We start from the raw sequence: 18,923 nt of genomic DNA, 5'->3' as shown, positions 1-18,923 counted from the left end.
GAAACGAGGTGGAAGAGGAAGAGGGAGAAAAAAATGTGAAGAGGATTTTAAATATGGCGATAGAATCTTCATCTTGGACCGCACCGACGTAGATCGTTATCTGTGGTACCGATTTTTCGAACCGTCCGAAAATCTTGACACATTTCCTCACGTTTTTCCATATACCGTGTTTCTTCTCTCTTTCTTTTTCTTTATTGGAGAATTCGTGAGCGTCATTATCGGTCTACGTATAACGAGGTAATTTAAAATCGGTTGTCGATTTTTACGTGGATTCGTATAAGGGGACGCGTGCAATCCTTCTAACGGAACGCGAGCCTTCACGTAATGAGGCTATATAGAATCCAGATCGGGTTTCGAAAGGATCATTTTTATGACTCAATCGTCCGTGTGTTGCCCCTTGGACAGTTCTTAAAATCGCATACAACTAACTCAGAGCGTCTCTCCTGGCTGGTTGACGTTCCGTGAAAAGGAATCGTAAAGCTTTCTTTGTCTTTCGCATGAAAATAACACGACCATTTTTGGCATAGAATATATACTTTTTTTTTGACATGTCACAAGATACATAAAATTCTTCTTGGAAATGCATAATGATAACTCGGACAAGTAAAAAGGGTATGATTAGGAATATTTTGAAAAATTGACATTTTTCAAAAATTGTTAAATTTATCTTTCTTTTTTTAGGATGGGATGAAAATCACGTGTGGGGTGAGAACTAACGTCTTGCGAATGGACCACCTATCTTGTGTATTAGTAGATTTTATCTAAACCTTGGCGCCATTCATCATCGCGCCGGCTTTGACTTTAATGGGGTGACAGAGTTGGGCCTTGGATGGGACTACTTTGTGGTGTTGGAGCGTCAGGGAAGGGACAGATAGAAGGTGGCAATTTGCAGGGAATCGCAGAGCACGTGACCGCCCTCGTTTCATTTTGCGTGTCAAAATCACCGTCTTTCCGAATTACCAAAAGAATTGGGGCCTTAGTCGACTGGGTGGGCTTGTTAGGCAAAATGACCGGTCTATCGGTAAGGCGTCGATCTCAAAGGCGTAAGTCGTAAGTCGTAAGCGAGGGTCAGTAGGCATAATTTGTGGTCATGATCGCACCTAAGGAAGAGAAAGATCATTAAAAATCGTTCAAGTAAATCTTTTAATGATTGGCAACGGTATAGGTGCCATTTCCGGTAAGGCCCAACTGTAATTTTAAAAATTAAAAATTTCGGATGAAAAAAAATCATTGAAAAATTTACCATGGAGTGGTATAAGAAAAATGAGCCTGAAAAAAAAATGTGAATTTTTTTTTTTAGAAATCTCAAGATCATTTTGGGCCTATCCATACCGATCTAAGCGCCACCTTGGAACCCGCTGGAATTTTGGTATGGGTCTCGATGATGTTTATGGGGCCTATAAACTCTAGGGTGAATTTTGGAATAATTTAAAAGAGGTCGGTAACCTCGATTTTATTTATTTTTTTTTATCTTTTCTCCCTTCTTTTCGTCTTACACCCCCGCGAGTGAGACTGGCCAAGCAGACACCTGTTCTTGTCTTGTACTGTGATCTTTCTTACTGCCTTCCCGTGAAAAAGTCTACCACCTGCTCAGATAGTATTGTCATTAACATATCTAACCCCTTAATAATAATCGTGGCGAACGTTGTGGTAGCACCTTGTGCACATAATTACAGCAGCATTGTTTTCAAGCGGCGACCGCTTTGGGCCTCTTTCTATACTCATTCGATCGCGATTGATCTCGGGACAGGGTTTACGACTTCTTTTTGCTGATCGGTATCAGTACCCTTTGGACCCGCCATCTTTCTAATCTCGGAATGGATTTTTTGTATTCAATCATGGCAGTGCATTGGTATATTTTATTAGGTCATTTCTAATCGATCCAAACGAAGGGATATTTTCACGAAAATAAACTGGAAGAATAAGTTTTCATTTCCGAAAAAATTTCGAAATCCCTAACAAGATCCTATTGTTCGGCACGTGTCTGGCTGTCCGCCCTCAAGAATTCAAACTGACAGATTTGTCCGTTTGAAAAGTAAAATCATGAAAACTCGTGAAAAGGGTTGAAAACTAAATTCCAAAAAAAAAAAACTTACCCCATTATGCACGTATTGCTCGAAACACAATTGTTTCCAAAAGTAAAATAAAAAAAGGTGTCTTCCAAAAGGGCAAAGTTGTATTGCCAACAAGAAAGAAGCGCGTCGAAATACCACAGATCGTTCCATGAAAACATTATTCCGTTCTCGCTATCGCATTGCGAATGCCGTTCACATTCTCATGGCGTTCTCATCGCGAGCGACGGTCGATCCACCGATTCTCCGATCGATCGTCAAGCGGGATTTAGCGAGCGTTAATTGACCATTGAGCGGGCGCGATTAAGGACTCCCGCGAGGTGAGGCGCCTTTTAAGGCGCACCCTCATGCCCTCACGCGTCTCTGACATCTCACTCGATTGCGCGCGAACGATCCTCGCGACAAACCTAACCGAAGTCCGACCGTCGCCGTAGTTGTACGTCGTTACAATGAACCGTCGCAATAAGTCAGTGGCGCTGTTGTCGTCGTCGTCGGCAGTCGTCGCGGACGGAATGTTGTTGGCTATCCTGTAGCTCGATGTTCGACAACCGTTCGACTCGAATACCGTGGCGACATTTTGTTCTCAATTTTTCTTTCGTCTCGTTGCTCGTTCATCATCCTTTCTTCGAACTGGATTATCGCGTCTGGGACTCCGTACTAGTGATATACCACACGCTACGCCAGCACGTTTTGGAAATGGCGTTACCCATTGCGACGAAACGAAAGGGGAAGGTTATGTCAGGTTGCACCATTCAAAAACGTGCTAACGTAGCGTGTGCTGTCGCTTACTCGAAGTCTGAGCCCTGGCTTGAAAATAGTGCTCAAGGAATCGTAGGTTATGCAGCAAGTCATGGTTCTCTAAGGATTATTTAGAAATTTTGACGAGCCTGATATTACTGAAACTAGAGAAAGAGTCTCCTGTCAATTCTACATTGTTTGATAACCCTACCAACGATCGAAGAGACTGTTCTTTTGCTGGTTGGGACTGTACTGTGAATATCACTAAAAATAAATCTGTTTTATTTGTTCAAACAATTTTCTCCAAATGGTCGACCTCTCCCAGGTAGCACTGTCAACATATCAACTGGATGTTAACGAGACCAAGCGTACACAGGTATTGATAATTGAATTCTAAATTGTCATACTAAAGTTCAGGGATATATTCGTCTATATTAAAGTATCTTTTTTTACTTTTTGACTTCCTTTCATTACGATGTGCCAGTATGTCGAAGTATGAAAATATTTTTTCACAGTGTCCCTTACAGTACCATAACCTACACCGATATACAAAAGCATTAGGAATATCGTGAAGGCAGTGGAGTGTGCTGTTCATTTGAAAGATTTCAAGCGAAATATATACTCACAGAGAAAAGAGAGCCTGGGCTAATTGAATATCGAAAATGGAGGCCCAGCAAAATGACAGGAATTTTCGACACCTGGTGTCAACCTTTTCTCTCGACCATCTCAATAGTGCCGACGCATCGACTCCCAGTTGGGCTTCCAGAATGTTTCTTCTGCCGAAGGAAGAAGGACGAAGGAACAAAACTGAAAAGACACTGAATTAAAGTAACAGAGGGTAAGATGCATTCGGTTCCATTTTGTCTCGACCATAGGGTGAGTTTGGCAACGCGCCATGGTGCCATATGGCGATTTTATGGGGACTCGTGCCATCGTGGTCCCATCAAACGGAAGTCATATTTTTGTTTGGTGCACCAATTTACTTTTTCCTTTCAATTGTTTTTCGAGAATTGAAAACGTCATAGCTTGGTTTAATATATTTTTATTACTGTATACTACGACTTATTGATGCTTTAAAAAATGTTTTAATGCACTCGTATATGACTTTACTCGTGTTTCTCTTTCTCAATTAATGACTTGACTGAACCTGGCACGCTTACGCGCACGCGTATGTACTCACTGGAAAATCGCTGGTCACGCATGGCGAATACACAGAATGCGATACTCATTCTCTACCTTAATACCGCCCGATGTGGCACGCATGGCGGATTCGTGTCTCATGTGAAGCTATGCTGATTGTATCATATTATCAGTAGTCAATTCTGCCTTAATTTTATTGTAGAAAATTAGACTGACACTTCTTTTTTGAATCGTTGACTTTGGCAAGAATTATTTTTTTACTCCTTTGTTTACCTGCATTAGGAAACACTTGTATAATTGGATTATTTGACAATTATGATTCCTTTTTAATTAATTTCTGTTTATTAAAATTTTTCGAAAAATACAAAGAGGTCTTCGGGACGTTTTAATCTCTTGAGGGTTCTGTATAGGGGACTTATTTTTTCTCGTTTCTTTGGCCACACAAAGTGCTATTTTGGCTATTTACAATTTTTCTTTGGCGAACACGATATCCTTTATGGTAAAAATTAAGTCTTGCGGTGATTGTCTAAATTAAGAGGAAACTAACTGCTGATTAAAATATACTAGGTGAAATTCTAAAGCGCATAGTTTTCATAGGAAATAGATATAAAAGAAACGTACTGGACGCAATTGAATTTACACAAATCTCTGACTAGATACAAACGTAAAAAAAAAATGATAAGACAAACAAAAAAAGCACTATACACTAAATACTTAGTAATCACGTGGTCATTAAAAATGGACGGACACATTAAGGGACCTGATACGTTAAAACGTATTATATAATAATTAAAAATACGAGTGTCCACCTAAGGCACGGAATTCACGCATGATCTAATACATAATTATGAGCTAATTAGGAATTCGCACAATTTAAATATTAAGTATCATTACCATCGATTATTGTCATTTGCACAATGGCAACACGATAAGGCAATAATTAGTCTTTGGATCATTAGCTGTCCATCTTTTTATAAAAACTAATATAAATACTCAAAACTCACCCGTCTTTGGTATCTGCCGTATGATCCTCAACGATACAATAACTTATTTAATTCCTTATTAATAATCTATCTGTCTATTTATACTTAACCTCCCAAAAATTAACTTTACATACGTCTTAACTATTTAACTAATTAATTCACTTATCTCTTCCCGTCGTGTCTTTCCAGAAGATCACAAAGCGCAGCAATGTAGGTCTGCGCCATCTGCAGCGTCTCGAATTTACTGAGCTTGTGATCGGCGCCTAAACTGGGGACAACTTCACGGAGTTTATCGAAAGCGTCGTTCAAGCCGTTCATGCGACGTCTTTCACGTGCATTGGCAGCGAGACGACGACGCTTCAAGACGCTGGGGGACGGTGGTACGTCCCTGGATCTTCGACGACCTCTTCTTGGACTGGAAGTTGGTGAAGACTGAATTTTCTATGGAAAAAGAAAGTGAGGTCGATTGAGTATAAATTTTCAAATTTTTTCACCATATAAATTTCACATAAAATTTTATCTTTACATGAGCCGCCGTCACTGGATCCCACGGCGCTTGTGATTCCGGATTCGACTGGACTTTGTTCTCCAGGGGATGATATCTTGGTTCCTGGGGTGGCGTCTCGTAGCAGTACATGGGATTTTGATATTCCATGGAATTTTCTTCGTACAGGGTAGATCTCGGTGATGTTGTATGATCAATAGAATGTTGTGGATCGTATCTAAGATTAATCAAATAATTAATATACTCGTTAATCACCGATCACAACAATTTTTTTTACATTAAATGATCAATGTCAAACTAACCTCTGAGGTGTCAATGGTGTCAAAACTCCATAAGGGGCTCTTTCATATCCTTCAGGAGTCCTAGTGTACTCCATAGATTCTCTGCCAAAATCCAAATTTTCAAATTCTCTTCTAGGGGTAACGCAACCCTCCATCTGATATCCATCCCTGTACGAGCTCCTCATAGTCTCGTAATTAGGCGAATTGTAAGGCGACGGATAAAGCGGATCATAATTTCTACTAGGCGTTGGAAATGCTTGATCAATCATTTCCGATGATGTTTGATAGCTGTTGTGATGATTCGAGAGCAACGCCATCTCGGCTCATAAGTCAAAGAGTGAGGTCACAAAAGTTCACATGAAAATCATCATCAGAACTTGATACTGTTTACGCATAATTTTATCACGCACTTTATTGTTACTTTGTTCGCGTGTTCTTTTTTTTTTAATCAGACTTTTCTCTTTGCTATGTTTCAATGTAGCTACGCAATGAGGAATGCACCACGTATTCTCGAGGAATGAGAAGAGAACGTTCTCTTCGTCCTCGCCGAGTAAAGGTTCGCGTTCGAATGTGGCGCGTGCCGGGGCGTTCTTCGGCACATCAACATATGGTGCCGCCTCGTTTCGTGCTCATCCCTAGATAATACGCACCTGGTGCCACGCGTTCGTACCTTTACCTACAGTACCTATAACCTACTACCTTCGCTCCCCACTACCGTTACTGCCACTTGGTTCTTGACTGTATTCACTTTATTTATGGTACATACCTGTACATATAGTATATAGATATCTGTATATAGTAGAACTTTAAAGGGACCCTCATCAATGTGTAAGGGTAAGATACCTGCTCCAAATAGTTAACCAGCTGATGTACCTGAAAAAGGTATTATTTTGATGGAGAATAATTTTGAAAAATTTAATTTTTGGAGATTAGTTACTAAACATATTCAAAAAATGATGGTGGTTGTGTTGTACATTGGATATTTAGTATTTATCTATATGATAGGCTGTAGAAATAATGAAGGATTCATTTTGGAAATCTAGGTAGATGCTGCTATACACAGTTTTGGGATCCGTGCAGGCGAAATTCGTGAAGAAAATTACACGTAATCATCGACACTGGTCTTGTGGTCTATGCCGTAAATTAATTTTCAATTTCCGATTTCCCGGACTTATTTTCCTTCGGGGTCTCTGGTTACTAGGTTAGGTGCCTTTTTCCTAGGGATGAACGACAGATGCCATTACAATGGTGGCCACAATGGGCCAACGATCCTGACATAACGAGCTTAAGAACAATAAGGAGGATTCGAGATAAAAAAATTGAGGAAACAAGGCAGCCAACGGCACGCGACCTCGAGTCCAGGATATTTCTTCTTCATATTCCTCATGGTTCTCACCTTCTTTTACCTTTATTTTCAGATTTTCTTCTGGTACCTCCTCCATTTCCGGCTAGTCTTTTCCTAAGAAACAATCGTGGCGTTCATATCTCTTACCTAGGATCTAAATTTTGGATGGACTAATGGCTGTCCATTAAGAATTTCCAAAAATGACCTCATCGAGTAACAACACACTTCTTAATATAAAAAATATAAGGTAAATTATGAAATTGACTATGAATCATTTAATCATTTTTTGTACTGTCAATTGTTTTCCTACCAATGACTTTCTAACTTTTAGGCAAACCAGGAACTTGGTGCTCTTTATCTGTGTACCTGTATGGCAAAGGAGAAGGCTTTGATAGTATCACAGGGGCGTCCCTTTAAATTCAAAAGATGCCAAAGATAACTTGAAAGGAGAGAGAAGAAGCTTAAGGACAAGGAGAAAAGAAAAGAGGGCAAGATCAACCGTCGCGTGCCAAGATAGGGTATGCATCCCCTCTCTGCATTTCCGCCTTTGCAATTAGTGCTATCTTACAGTGTATAAACTACCAAATACACAGACTATATTAGAAATACTACCTCTTGGTCTATGTATATGTATACAGAAAAATTCACATACCTACTTCTTTTACAGTACATGAAGGTAGCAAGGTGTTACTTGGAAGAGTCCATAGGGTAGATTCCTATGTTGATACGAACTTCCTATAGATGATGATGATGATGATGATAATGATAATGATGATGATGATGATGATGATGATGGGATGCCAAGAGAAAATCTAAAGTCGTGTAATTTCATTAGGGAGGTAATACCGACTGTCTAAGGACTAATGATTTTTCTATAAAAATCATTCATAAGCATATATTATGCTAAGACCAGTACTGAGGCGTTTAAAAGAAAATTATACTGAATTTCACCATTCGGTTCTCTTGTTGGCCAACCCGTTTTATCGTTACTCATTTCTATCCAATTAGCGGATTCTGAGCAGGGGGTGGAGTGCGTACCTCATGAAGAGAGAATGATAGATCGTTCTCTCCAGGTTGGACAATCTGCTACGATACAGGCAGCTTCAAAACGACCGCCATACCATATGGCGTGTGGGCACGTGGCCAAGGGATAGTTAAAAAAATATATATATACATATATACTTTCACTATACAGTATTAATCTGTATTATCTATTTGCGTACTGATTTTTTCTATCTTTTTGGTTACACAGATCTTCTAGTCTCTCAAGGACTTTAATACTGTAAAATAGGACATGGACGTCTTCAGGACCTGAAAGGTTGAGAAAACCTGTTGGTTTGGTTGGTGCGACCGGCAAGTAGTTGGTACCTGGTGGGTGTCCATTGCGTCCGTATCCTTACCGCGCAAAAATTTTCCAAGGACATGACGTAGAGCTTTCCTGTTGTCAACTTGCAAGGAACTTGACTCCTCATCATCAGGAACTTCAATAAATTTTTAGATCTTTGCGATGTGCGATACCATGATGCGAAATACCTGTTGGTAATTTTATTGCATAATTCACGTATCGCTGACAAATTTATAACTTACGCGAATTCGCAAATTTCTGCACTGTGGTCCATCATCTCCTGGGCTGGCCAACTCATGAAGAAAAGATGAACGGTTAGGGTGACTGACAATCCTATGTATTTTACTAGATTTGGTATCGAATGGACGTTGGCTAGCATCTGAAGAAAATTATTGCTTGGTACTCGGTAATTTTCCTTTTATTTAATTACAATTATGCAATTACTTACTACAAAACCGGAAGTACTCATTACTATCATGTTCATCGTAAGATTGATGAACGTTGGTATAGAAAATGCTGACTCCATTGAATCAGCGAAACTTAAGAATATCAAAATGACGATGTTATTATTATTTACGATGATATATTAAATCTATTTGTGTGAGGATACATTTCATTACCCTATAGCTTCCTTGTGTTTTTTTACGCAGTTCACAATTTTTTTATACGTTTCCAGCTCGTCTTGCGCCGATGGACTTTCTGATAGATCCTCGCCGATTTTCTCGAGGTTATATCTTCGAAAAAATTGTATCGGTTTTAATATTTTTGAAAAATCATCAGAATACGTGTGCTCACCCAAGTACTGCAAATTTGGCGCATATGTGATGAACGAGCATGACAAAAAGTGCATCGACGGCAGCAGTGATGGCGGAAACGGTAAAAGTACATATCGACTGATGAGATACGATGAACCAATAATATTTGTCTTCGTCTAAGGGATATTTTGTATGCCCTGGAAATGGTCGTTCCTCTGTGTGATTAAGGAAAGGTCCAATAATGTATAGTGAAAATGAAGCGTGACACCAGACTGAAAAGATAAGTGAAGAAAGGAAAAAGATGTAATCTGTCGTCGGTAAAACAGATTTTTTACGTTCACTCTGTAGGTACGTTAAAAATACTAGATCTCTGTTTTACCTTTGTAACGGCATACCTATGCCTCGTCAGGCAGAAAATATATAGATCAGTTCTTACCTGCATAACCGATAGAAAATTTCCTGGTACGATCAGCGTATCTTTTATAAATTTTTGCCTCGAAATCGTCTTGCGGAGTGTCGTAATCCGTTTTAATTTGTTCAAGAAAATCTCTCATCTATACAGATTGAGAAACAATGAGGACAACAGTGATTAATATTAGTAGCCAATAAAAATAGTACTATTGTATACACAAACCTTATCATGCCTTATGACAGAATTAGTAAGTTTCGTAATGTTAATTAATAATGTTACAAATGTCGTTAGGATTTCTGTAAATAGCGGCAAATCGCCCCACGCGTACACAAGATATGGTGCCTTGAGAAAACACAAAAAGGTAAATACTAAAAATGTTTGATTTTGATAATTACAAAAAAAAAAGACATTTCGTCATTCCGTACCAATAAAACTGCCGTCCAAGACACGGTGGACGTGCACAGGCAGAAAAGAAATGCATGAAAAGGATTTCGAAATGGTGATTAATACGGCTAGACGCCAAGAATTCCCAGTAAAAGTTTGTTCACAATGAAATTTCGAGTCTCAAAAATATCCATGACTCGTCAAGTTTCAAGCCGGTGGACTAAGCCCTTATTCACTTGACAAACTGCAGATGCACCTTGAGTCATTATGAATTCTCTTCATCGCGTGTTCGCCATAGCCAGTTATTACAGCAGCGTCGCGCAATTGCGGATAATTGCACTGAGAATCGTTCGATATCAGAATATTTTAGTATGTCACAATAATTAATGGCATTAAGTCAGAATAGCCGAGCTAATAGCTATTGTCGTATTACCAACCCCATTAACTAGATTTTCCAATCCACCCTTTGGAACAAGAGTCACGTCACGATGTCTGCTATTAGTTGAAATTGAACAATCAATAAACGTATAATGGACTACCAGCTATTTTTATTAAAATTCACATTGACAAATACTACAGGGATAACTTGGACTGACAATTCCTTTAATCAGCCTTGATGCTGTCATTTTTCGTAGCGTACATCATTTTCCATCGATTTCTTGGCTTTACTTGATATTCCTTGTTCTCTTGGTACACCGACAATCCAGCTGACTCTTCTGCGACGTCCTGAATCTTGGTCTACGTAAACAGATATGTACATTTTTCAAAAATATATTTCACCTACTGCACAATCGCACCGGACAGGCTAGTCTAGTCTTTGTTAAACTCATGTTCCACGCTTATATCTCTTATCAAGAACAATACCTCATCCTGAATGTCACGTCCCGGTAAATTCTTTCTCGCCAGTTTCCAATCAGCGTTTTCCGATTCTCCGTTCACGTCTCGATGCTCGTAAGACTTTACTTGTCCAATTTTACAGCCAGCTGAGTTGGTACGAACATAACCTGCACCAGGATACCTCAGTCTCTGCAGTGGCGCCCTGACGTTCCTCGCACGAACTAAAAATAAGGTACAAGCTTACTTCCCTCCTTTTAAAATTAAAAAATTTCCCTAAATCTTTTCAGACCCTCGAAACAAAAAACTCACCGTGAATATTGCAGGAGACGAAAATGACCGCCACCAGCATTAACCAAAAACAGCACCAAGCTCTCATCTTGCACTAAAGGAATAAACTGACGATCCGATCCAACCACCGGATCCTTTTATTCCATCGATCAGATACTCTGTTGATACTACCTGTATCAAATATTATTAATTCACTATCAACCACCGTGCGAGTAATCCTCAAAGAATTTGCTTCAAAACAAACTCAACGTACCTCGACCCTGGATTTCTCATTGAATCGAAGCCAGAGATAATCAAACGTTAAAAAAAAAAAATAAAAAATAAATCAGCCATAGTCATCCGACAAAAAATTTGATGATTAATGATCGACAAGTCCACATGGAAATCATAGACTTTATTTTTAGAATATTTCGAATATCATAAAACAACGTAAACATTCACAACAAATGGGATTAGGGCGTTATTTCCTCGTTTAGTAGTAATAATATTAATAATAATAATAATAATGATGATGATAATAATAATCGCGTCAATAATAATAATATCATTATATTATCGTAATTATTATTTATAAGTACGTATACATGCATATATACGTATATGCGGATATGTTATTGCGCATATAAATGTATATATGCATATCTACCTATTATGCTCGTCGTGACGTATTTATATTATGTATAAGTAAGACTTTTTTTGTTTATTTAATTTTTAAGGTAATAACGTATCGTTTACGGGTACAAGACGTAATTGCGTAATTAGTGTACATCCTTTCGTCGATAAAAATTCATAAGAATTATTGATAATGAGATTATCGATGAGATAATAATAATTATCGATTATCAATGGCTAATCGAAGAGATAGGACAAACTGATAAGGGACAACGATAACGTAACAACGAACAATGACAATTGTCAATGGTTATCTCTATATGCATGTATGTGTATAGTTCAGTTTGTTTGAACGTCCCTTAATTTTGTTTCTTTTTTTCTTAGTTTTTTTTTGTCATGCTTTTTTTACTTTCGGAAGAGAAAGAGAATAACGTGATAATAGCTGAGAAAAAATGGCGTTAGTGGAGAAAGGCGTTTCGAGAAATGTAAAATTTTCATTTCGAATTTTTTTTGTCGTTCTTTTTTTTTTGCAAATATATGTATATATATGCATATATTACGTCATTCGCTCGTTCATCGCATTATTCATTGCCGTTATCGAACAATTCGAAATTTTCACATCGTCGAATGAAGTTTGAATGAAATTTGAATTTAATACGAAATAGTCGAAGACTTACAGTTTAGGTTTACAATAGCTGTTTTCTTTAAGGGTTATTTAGTAAAACGTATGTATGTACAGTGGATTGAGTTGTGTTTTGAAAATTGTTAAATTTTTTCATTTTTCGTTTCGTCACTCTTTACTTCTGTCGTATCTGCCGTCTCGCCGCGTTATCGATCCGCTTAACGTAGATCGCGATTTGATTGGTAACAATGGGGAAAATGATAGACTGGATGAAAAGGACGTTTGATTGAAATTATTTCGATGGTTTTTAATCGTTATTAGATTATAAGGGATGTATGTACAGGGTGTTCCAGGAGGACGGCCTTTTTCGTTTACTTTCAATGGTTATGAACATCACGTGTCTATTGTTGGAAAAGAACCGTGCCACACACACGATCACCCTGTATTACGTATGCGTATGACTGTGCTCATATGGAGACGTGATACGCATATGGATAGAAAGACGTGATAAGGATCTCTTTTACTTAATTAATAATTATATGTATTTTTACTTAAATTTTGACGAGTTACTGGAAAATTGTATTGGCGCCGTAAGGAACGATTTTGCATTTTGAAAATTTGTTTGTATGAACTTTTTAATGAAATTTTCAAGAGGTGCCTTTTTCAAGGTGCCCTCGTTATGGCCACGGGGCGCTTGGACAATTTTCACAGGGCGTCGTCCTCGCAGACAATTTAATACGCACGCACGCGATATTGCACTTGGTGTTTTTTTTTTTTTTTGACAATTGACGACCAATTGCTAGTTGGTCGTCCGAGATGATTTTTTTGTTTAATTTCTCGAATCGATCACGTCGGATTTATTGATATGGTCGATAAATGCGGTTTGGAGAATTTTGAAAATTGTTTGTTTTCCAAATTTTTGATTTCGGGGATGAAAATTCTCTCGGACGACAACGCATTACCAATAACATACACGAGAGACGCAATCGCAGTCCGAGTGAAAGAAAAAGAAAAATTAAAATTGATAATGATCAGAGATAACGTGGAGAAATTTTGAAAATTAATACCGATCAATAGGAATGAATTGGTATACGAGAGTGATAAGAAAGTATTTAAGGTGAGAATTAAAAATTTTTGAAATCGCCACGGAAAATAGAGACCGTCATTGGAGGCACCGTATTATGTTTCTCGAATTCCCATACGACACAACCATACGCTCTTCTTTGAAAAAGAAAAGAAAAAAAAAAAAGAAAAAGAGTTAAAATCACTTTTTCCAATCTATAAAGATATAAGCAGCCATTTTCAGTTATTGCTAGAGTTCCGCGGTCCAGTCTCTTGTTTCCCCGGTACCGGCACAATTAAAAATAGAAAAAGGGCAAAAAAGCATCTGCAAGAAATTCTTTAAAATCAAAGAAAAAAAATCAACTTACAAATATACAAGGATGTGATTAGGGACGGAAATGAAGAGAATCCATCTTCATCTTCTTTCTTCACCTTCGATCTTCATTTTCAAAAATCCGCCATTACAAACTATCGACAAGTCGCACGGGACAAAGACGCAAATACATTTTCGAACGGCATGTGACATTTACGATTAATGGCGATCTATAAAGTAAAAAAAGGCCAATAAGAAAATTACAAAAATGAAAGAAAAAAAAAAGGGTAAAAAAGTTCAAATCACAAAAAAACAATGAATCGACGACGCGGCCAAAGCGTCGCGACGGTCATTCATAAATCCAAGGGACAAGAGTCGTAGAATGAGTTTTTAATCTAAGAAGTGCATTCCCGTGACGTAATGCGCTCCTCAGCCCAGTCGGCCGTTTACCTAAAAGTTCCTTCGTATTTCTCTCGATCCGTGTCGTCGACAATTGCGACACAGCCGAAAGGGTTCCGTCGGAGCCCATTGTCGCGAGTCTGCGATAAGTCTAAGAGAAAGGCTCATGGGTATACCCCAATTAATAATATACGCTTAAATCGTACGCTAATTAATGTTATCATACAATCTTCTCAGTGTATATGTATGCAAGTAGAGTCCAGGGCTTTGATACCGCGAAAGGAAAGATGGCCGACCGTGTACATTAAAACGTTAATTAAGTCCCGTGTGGCCACAAGTCCTTTCCGCAGTTCCCCGAGACTCGATAAAATGTCTTAGGAATAAAAAGGTAAGGAAGGAAATAATGTCCCGCCACAATTCAAGTCGCGATAGATCCCCTGTCGCCAATGGAAACCAGCCTTTATTCCACAGACACAACGTATATCCATAAAGAATTCAAATCAACGCGCGACATTTCCCAGCATTCACTTTTCCAACATGGCGTCCAGCGAGTCAACCGTCACTCGATTCGTATTCGACAAATAGATTTGGCCTATCTAGATTCTAGAAGAGAGTACGTTAGGAATCCCTGGTAAGTATAAAACATGTATATACATACACACACAACAGTCAAATTAAAATATGGTAAACACACGGTCAATGGTTCCAATGGGCGTTCAAAAATCTTTTCACAATTCTTAATTATTTTCTTGAAACTTTTCACAAACTTTTCCAATTAATACCATCCGTAACGCTTAGTAAGATTCGTTAATCATAACTTTCGGTACTCATTTACTACCGTCACACTTCTAACTTCATTATTTATCACTTCGTTCCTGCGCACGTGATTTGTCCCGTGTACCATACGTATTCGAATGTATGTATATATATACATATATATAAGTGTATAAATGTAAAGGGACCCAAGCCGTTAAAAACGTTATTTGTTTTTTTTAGATATTACAAGATTCTTTAAAAACTACATGTCTTTGTCTGTGTATGCGATACGAAAAAAATAAATATATATATATAACGGTAAGTCCTGCGAATATATATTTTCATCGTTCATATTTCTCATAACCTTATTTCACCCGCCACAAATTTTTATCGTTATCCATTGCGCGATCGTAATTGAAAATCAGTACGAGACTCGAAGCAAACGTAGCACCGAGAGCAGATATCATTTTTAGCCTAGTGCAGTGTTTTTTCAATTAACTCTTCCGGTTCCTGTTCCGATAACACGCGTCCACCTCGACCACTGAGAAAACGCGACTGCGGTCAAAGATCTGTTGCGGAGGTATGATAAGAAACGATAACGAGGCATGAACACGAAGAATGAGATTAACAAATTTGAGGTTAGGCAACATCCTGGATACGAAAGCAATAAGTCAGGACTAGCGGCAAGCAGTGGGACTCGATTGGATGAATAGAGGATAGAGAAATGACATTAAAAAAAATAAAAAAAATTTTTATGAAAGGAACGATTCAATTTTCAAAATTATTACACACGAACGACATGGCGAATAAATCGAATGATGATCATGAGCGTGTCCCTGTGTACGTGTACGATTTAATACGAAGCTTCACAATGTTTTTTCTTTTTCTACGTATGATCTTATTATTTTAATTTAATGACTTCTTTGAATTACCTTTACACACGGAAAGAATGGCCCGAAATTTCGAAATCCCCATTACCGTCACAATCATCGTTGTCGTTATAACCATCATCGTCGTCGCTCGACGTTCATTGTAATCGTCGTTGTTAATTGTATCAATGGTAAATGACGATGATAATAATAATAGCAACGACAAAGACAACAGCAACAACAATTCATATTAATCACAAAAACTAACCGTTATTCGCACATATTGGATCACATCAAAAGTCATTCACGCCCAGTGTACTCTTTGCTCTCGAATATTCGCAAGTATGTGTAGACAATCGATGGCGTAATCAATAATGACAATAATAATAATAATAATAATAATAATAATAATAATGTACTATCGCAATGATAACAATAATAATGATAATAATAATCAATTAATTCATTTAATCAATAAGATAATTAATATTATATAATGTATATGTATATATATAATATATATATAATATATGTTATTTATAGATGTATATTATATTATATATTTATTTAACACATTCTTTTTTTGTACAAGTAAATTAATTAAGAATAAGTACAACTTGGTAGCAAAGAGAGATTGAATTATTATTCATTATATTATCATAGTGAAGAGAGAGATATATTTTATTTATTCATTTAATTCTTTCATTATTTAACTTTATGTTTCTGACCGTTTAATTACGCTGCGTTCGGCTCGTAAGTGGGCTCTGGCCGCTTCATCAGCTATGTGTCTAATATTATGCTGCTAATGTATTTATGTATCATGTATTATGTATGAGAGACACGTGTGCGTGGCGCGACTCTGTATCATTGAGAGATGCGTCACACATGCCACCCGTCGGTGTTGAAAATGCGTTTGTGAGAAAAATGTTCAACAAATATTTTTCCAAAATCATTGACGCATCGACATTGATAATGATTATTGGAATATAATTTTAAAAAAATAAAACGGAATAAAACTTAATGATTGGCGTACGCTTGTGGAATTGTAAGAGACGCAATTTTTATTTGTATGCCGCTTAATTTTGGTCTTACTGGCTGGACCGTTTTTTTTTTTATTTTTTTATTTTTTTATTTTTTTTAATATCAGTGATCATGTAATTTTTATATATACTGTAATTCTTAGTATTTTTTTAGGGGGTAAAAATTTGTTGATTTTACAAAAGGAAAAAATTAAGATTATGACAGTGGTAGCGATAGCAGACTGAGATGACATTGGAAAAAGTTGTTTACGATGGTACAATATTATGTAATCTTGTATGATAATCTACTCGAGACTAGGATAGTTTTAGGATTAAAGGTAAATTCACAATGTATGATCAACGATAATATGACGACTGTTTTACTGCAGTGTACAACGACGATGTCAGCTGTGTGTGCCACGTTGTATAAGGTCAGGGCCCACTTTCGATTATTAAAACCACGAGGCAGCGAGACTGGCCCAGACTTATTTCCGATAGCAAGAACACACATTAAAATCATAGAAGATCAACGCTATTAGAGATGTTATGCAAGTTTCTTTTTTTTTTTTGTGTTTATACTCAGTATTTTGTTATTTGTTAAATCGTTAACGATTAGAGGTTCGCCCATCTCTTGTGTTATATGTTTTTTGCATTTTTTTCTTTTTCATTTTTCGACTCTCCCACATCACAAGTGACCCATTATCTCTCTCTCTCTCTCTCTCTCTCTCTCTCTCTCTCTCTCTCTCTCTCTCTCCCCCTCTCTCGCCCATTCTCAAAATGACACAGTCAATGACGAAGGAAGCAAGTAATTCACTCCTTTGCTCCACCGTGTCCCAAATAATTCTCTGTCCCCCCCTTCCCAGCTTCCAACCCTTATTTGGATAATCGACCAATCTAATCAACCAAACTTTCACTTCGACAATACACATAAGATATTCATCCTCTGAACTTTCACATTTCCCTAGTGTGTATGAACCCTTAAAAACTTTCATCGTGATCATCTTAAACCTTAGGACTCTTTCTTCTCGTCTTTTTATTTTTATTTTGCACTCTGACTTTTCTCTCTCTCTCTCTCTCTCTCTCTCTCTCGCACGCATACAGTCACGCACACACATACTTCTCTCTCTCTCTTTCTCTCTCTCTCTCCCGATGGCTCTCTTCCGGTTTCCCTGTACCGAAATCGCAACGCACCGCTGGCTGGAGCAAGGGATCGCGCTACCCCATAACGGAGCACACGACTGTCATGGCTTATCCGATATAATTAGATCTTGGCTCAGTGCACAGTGAGGGTTCGTTCTCGCGATATGGAGGAACGAGGGTCGTCGCGACGCCTCGTCGCCTAATAGGATCACCCGATCCACCCCCTCCCCGCTTTACGCTGACGGCTAAGAAATTCTGATAGCCCAATAACAAAACGAAATTCGATGTTCCATATAGTAAGATACAGCTTCCGTGAAGATTAGCTTAGTACGTTTCATTGATCCGAGGGTCAAGGGTCGTGCATTGTTCGTTATCAAAGGGACAAGAAAGAACAACACTGTCGCGCGCTAATGACGTATATAATATAACCCTTTACCCAAAAGAGATTCTCGATACTCCAAAAAACTTATATTTTAATCTTTTCTTCGTGGTCCAGTGGTACACCTCCCCTTTCCTCACTCGCGCCCTGACGGAAGTAATGTTCAATGTAGCGCGCATGCGCAGAACGTGAATTCCACATTACGAGAACGACCCCACTCCCACTTCTTACTTCCACGTTACATTCTCTCTCTCTCTCTCTCTCTCTCTCTCTCTCTCTCTCTCCCCCTCTTTTCTCAATTTCTCCTACCCCTCCTTCGCGTCTTTCATATATTAAATAAATTCTTCGATATAACTTATAACTTAGTCTAAGGCTTAGCTCGACTTAGATTTAATAAGTAAACCTCCCCCCGCGGGGATGCCCTTGCACCACCCAGGGGTGGTAATTAAGAATCTAGTAATTCTAGTCGGAAGCTCCGCCGTGTTTAACCAGCATAACGCAGACCAGCTGCTGAGACACGTAGAACAGTCCGGCGGAGTCGATGTCTCGTCCGTTTCTTTCTTTATTTGTTTTCCTTGCTTGTAATTTGCCTTGTAGCATTTCAACGTTCTTTCTTGATTCTCATGTGGTAAAGGTACCGGGGTGTGGGATTTGATCTCGGCTGAGG

The 18,923-nt window shown here is 38.2% G+C and overlaps 3 protein-coding genes and 1 long non-coding RNA gene across 15 annotated transcripts in view; 1 reads left to right on the top strand and 3 right to left on the bottom strand.

Moving 5' to 3' along the window:
- Window positions 1–2,556: 2,556 nt before the first annotated feature.
- On the top strand, window positions 2,557–8,243 carry LOC107273059. 3 transcript variants are annotated; one of them, XR_003061437.1, is made up of 7 exons: window positions 2,557–3,186; window positions 3,326–3,648; window positions 5,123–5,389; window positions 7,138–7,311; window positions 7,396–7,582; window positions 7,732–7,903; window positions 8,073–8,243. It is a non-coding gene; the product is annotated as an uncharacterized LOC107273059 (long non-coding RNA). The 3 variants fall into 3 exon arrangements; XR_003061436.1 differs by having other exon boundaries at window positions 5,123–5,394; window positions 7,732–8,084; XR_001539139.2 differs by lacking the exon at window positions 8,073–8,243 and having other exon boundaries at window positions 7,732–8,003.
- Window positions 4,280–7,201, bottom strand: LOC107273058 (neurogenic differentiation factor 1). The gene is made up of 3 exons (XM_015750854.2): window positions 5,741–7,201; window positions 5,460–5,655; window positions 4,280–5,374 (listed from the first exon to the last, which is right to left on the bottom strand). The coding sequence occupies exons 1-3, from the start codon at window positions 6,034–6,036 to the stop codon at window positions 5,096–5,098; spliced, it is 771 nt and encodes a 256-aa protein (XP_015606340.1). The 5' UTR covers window positions 6,037–7,201; the 3' UTR covers window positions 4,280–5,095.
- Window positions 8,244–8,286: 43 nt separating the features above from the next.
- Window positions 8,287–11,322, bottom strand: LOC107272969 (odorant receptor 13a). 2 transcript variants are annotated; one of them, XM_015750690.2, is made up of 9 exons: window positions 11,107–11,322; window positions 10,825–11,018; window positions 9,601–10,698; window positions 9,205–9,436; window positions 9,030–9,143; window positions 8,858–8,948; window positions 8,652–8,788; window positions 8,465–8,597; window positions 8,287–8,375 (listed from the first exon to the last, which is right to left on the bottom strand). In XM_015750690.2, the coding sequence occupies exons 3-9, from the start codon at window positions 9,716–9,718 to the stop codon at window positions 8,322–8,324; spliced, it is 879 nt and encodes a 292-aa protein (XP_015606176.1). In that variant the 5' UTR covers window positions 9,719–10,698; window positions 10,825–11,018; window positions 11,107–11,322; the 3' UTR covers window positions 8,287–8,321. The 2 variants fall into 2 exon arrangements, with proteins under 2 accessions (XP_015606176.1, XP_024946114.1); XM_025090346.1 differs by having other exon boundaries at window positions 8,301–8,597.
- Window positions 11,323–12,201: 879 nt separating this feature from the next.
- The window catches only part of LOC107273014, a 57,888-nt gene continuing 51,166 nt past the window's right edge, over window positions 12,202–18,923 (bottom strand). For all 9 annotated transcript variants that reach the window (XM_025090341.1, XM_025090342.1, XM_015750795.2 and 6 more), the window contains one exon: window positions 12,202–18,537. The gene's annotated coding sequence lies outside the window, so the exon portion shown is untranslated. The remainder of the gene's footprint in view (window positions 18,538–18,923) is intronic.

Source organism: Cephus cinctus, unplaced genomic scaffold, assembly GCF_000341935.2.
Source record: "Cephus cinctus unplaced genomic scaffold, Ccin1 Ccin1_scaffold1343, whole genome shotgun sequence".
NCBI lineage: Eukaryota > Metazoa > Arthropoda > Insecta > Hymenoptera > Cephidae > Cephus > Cephus cinctus.
The sequence above is the reverse complement of the archived record's forward strand: the minus strand, read 5'-3'. Positions and strand labels throughout refer to the sequence as shown.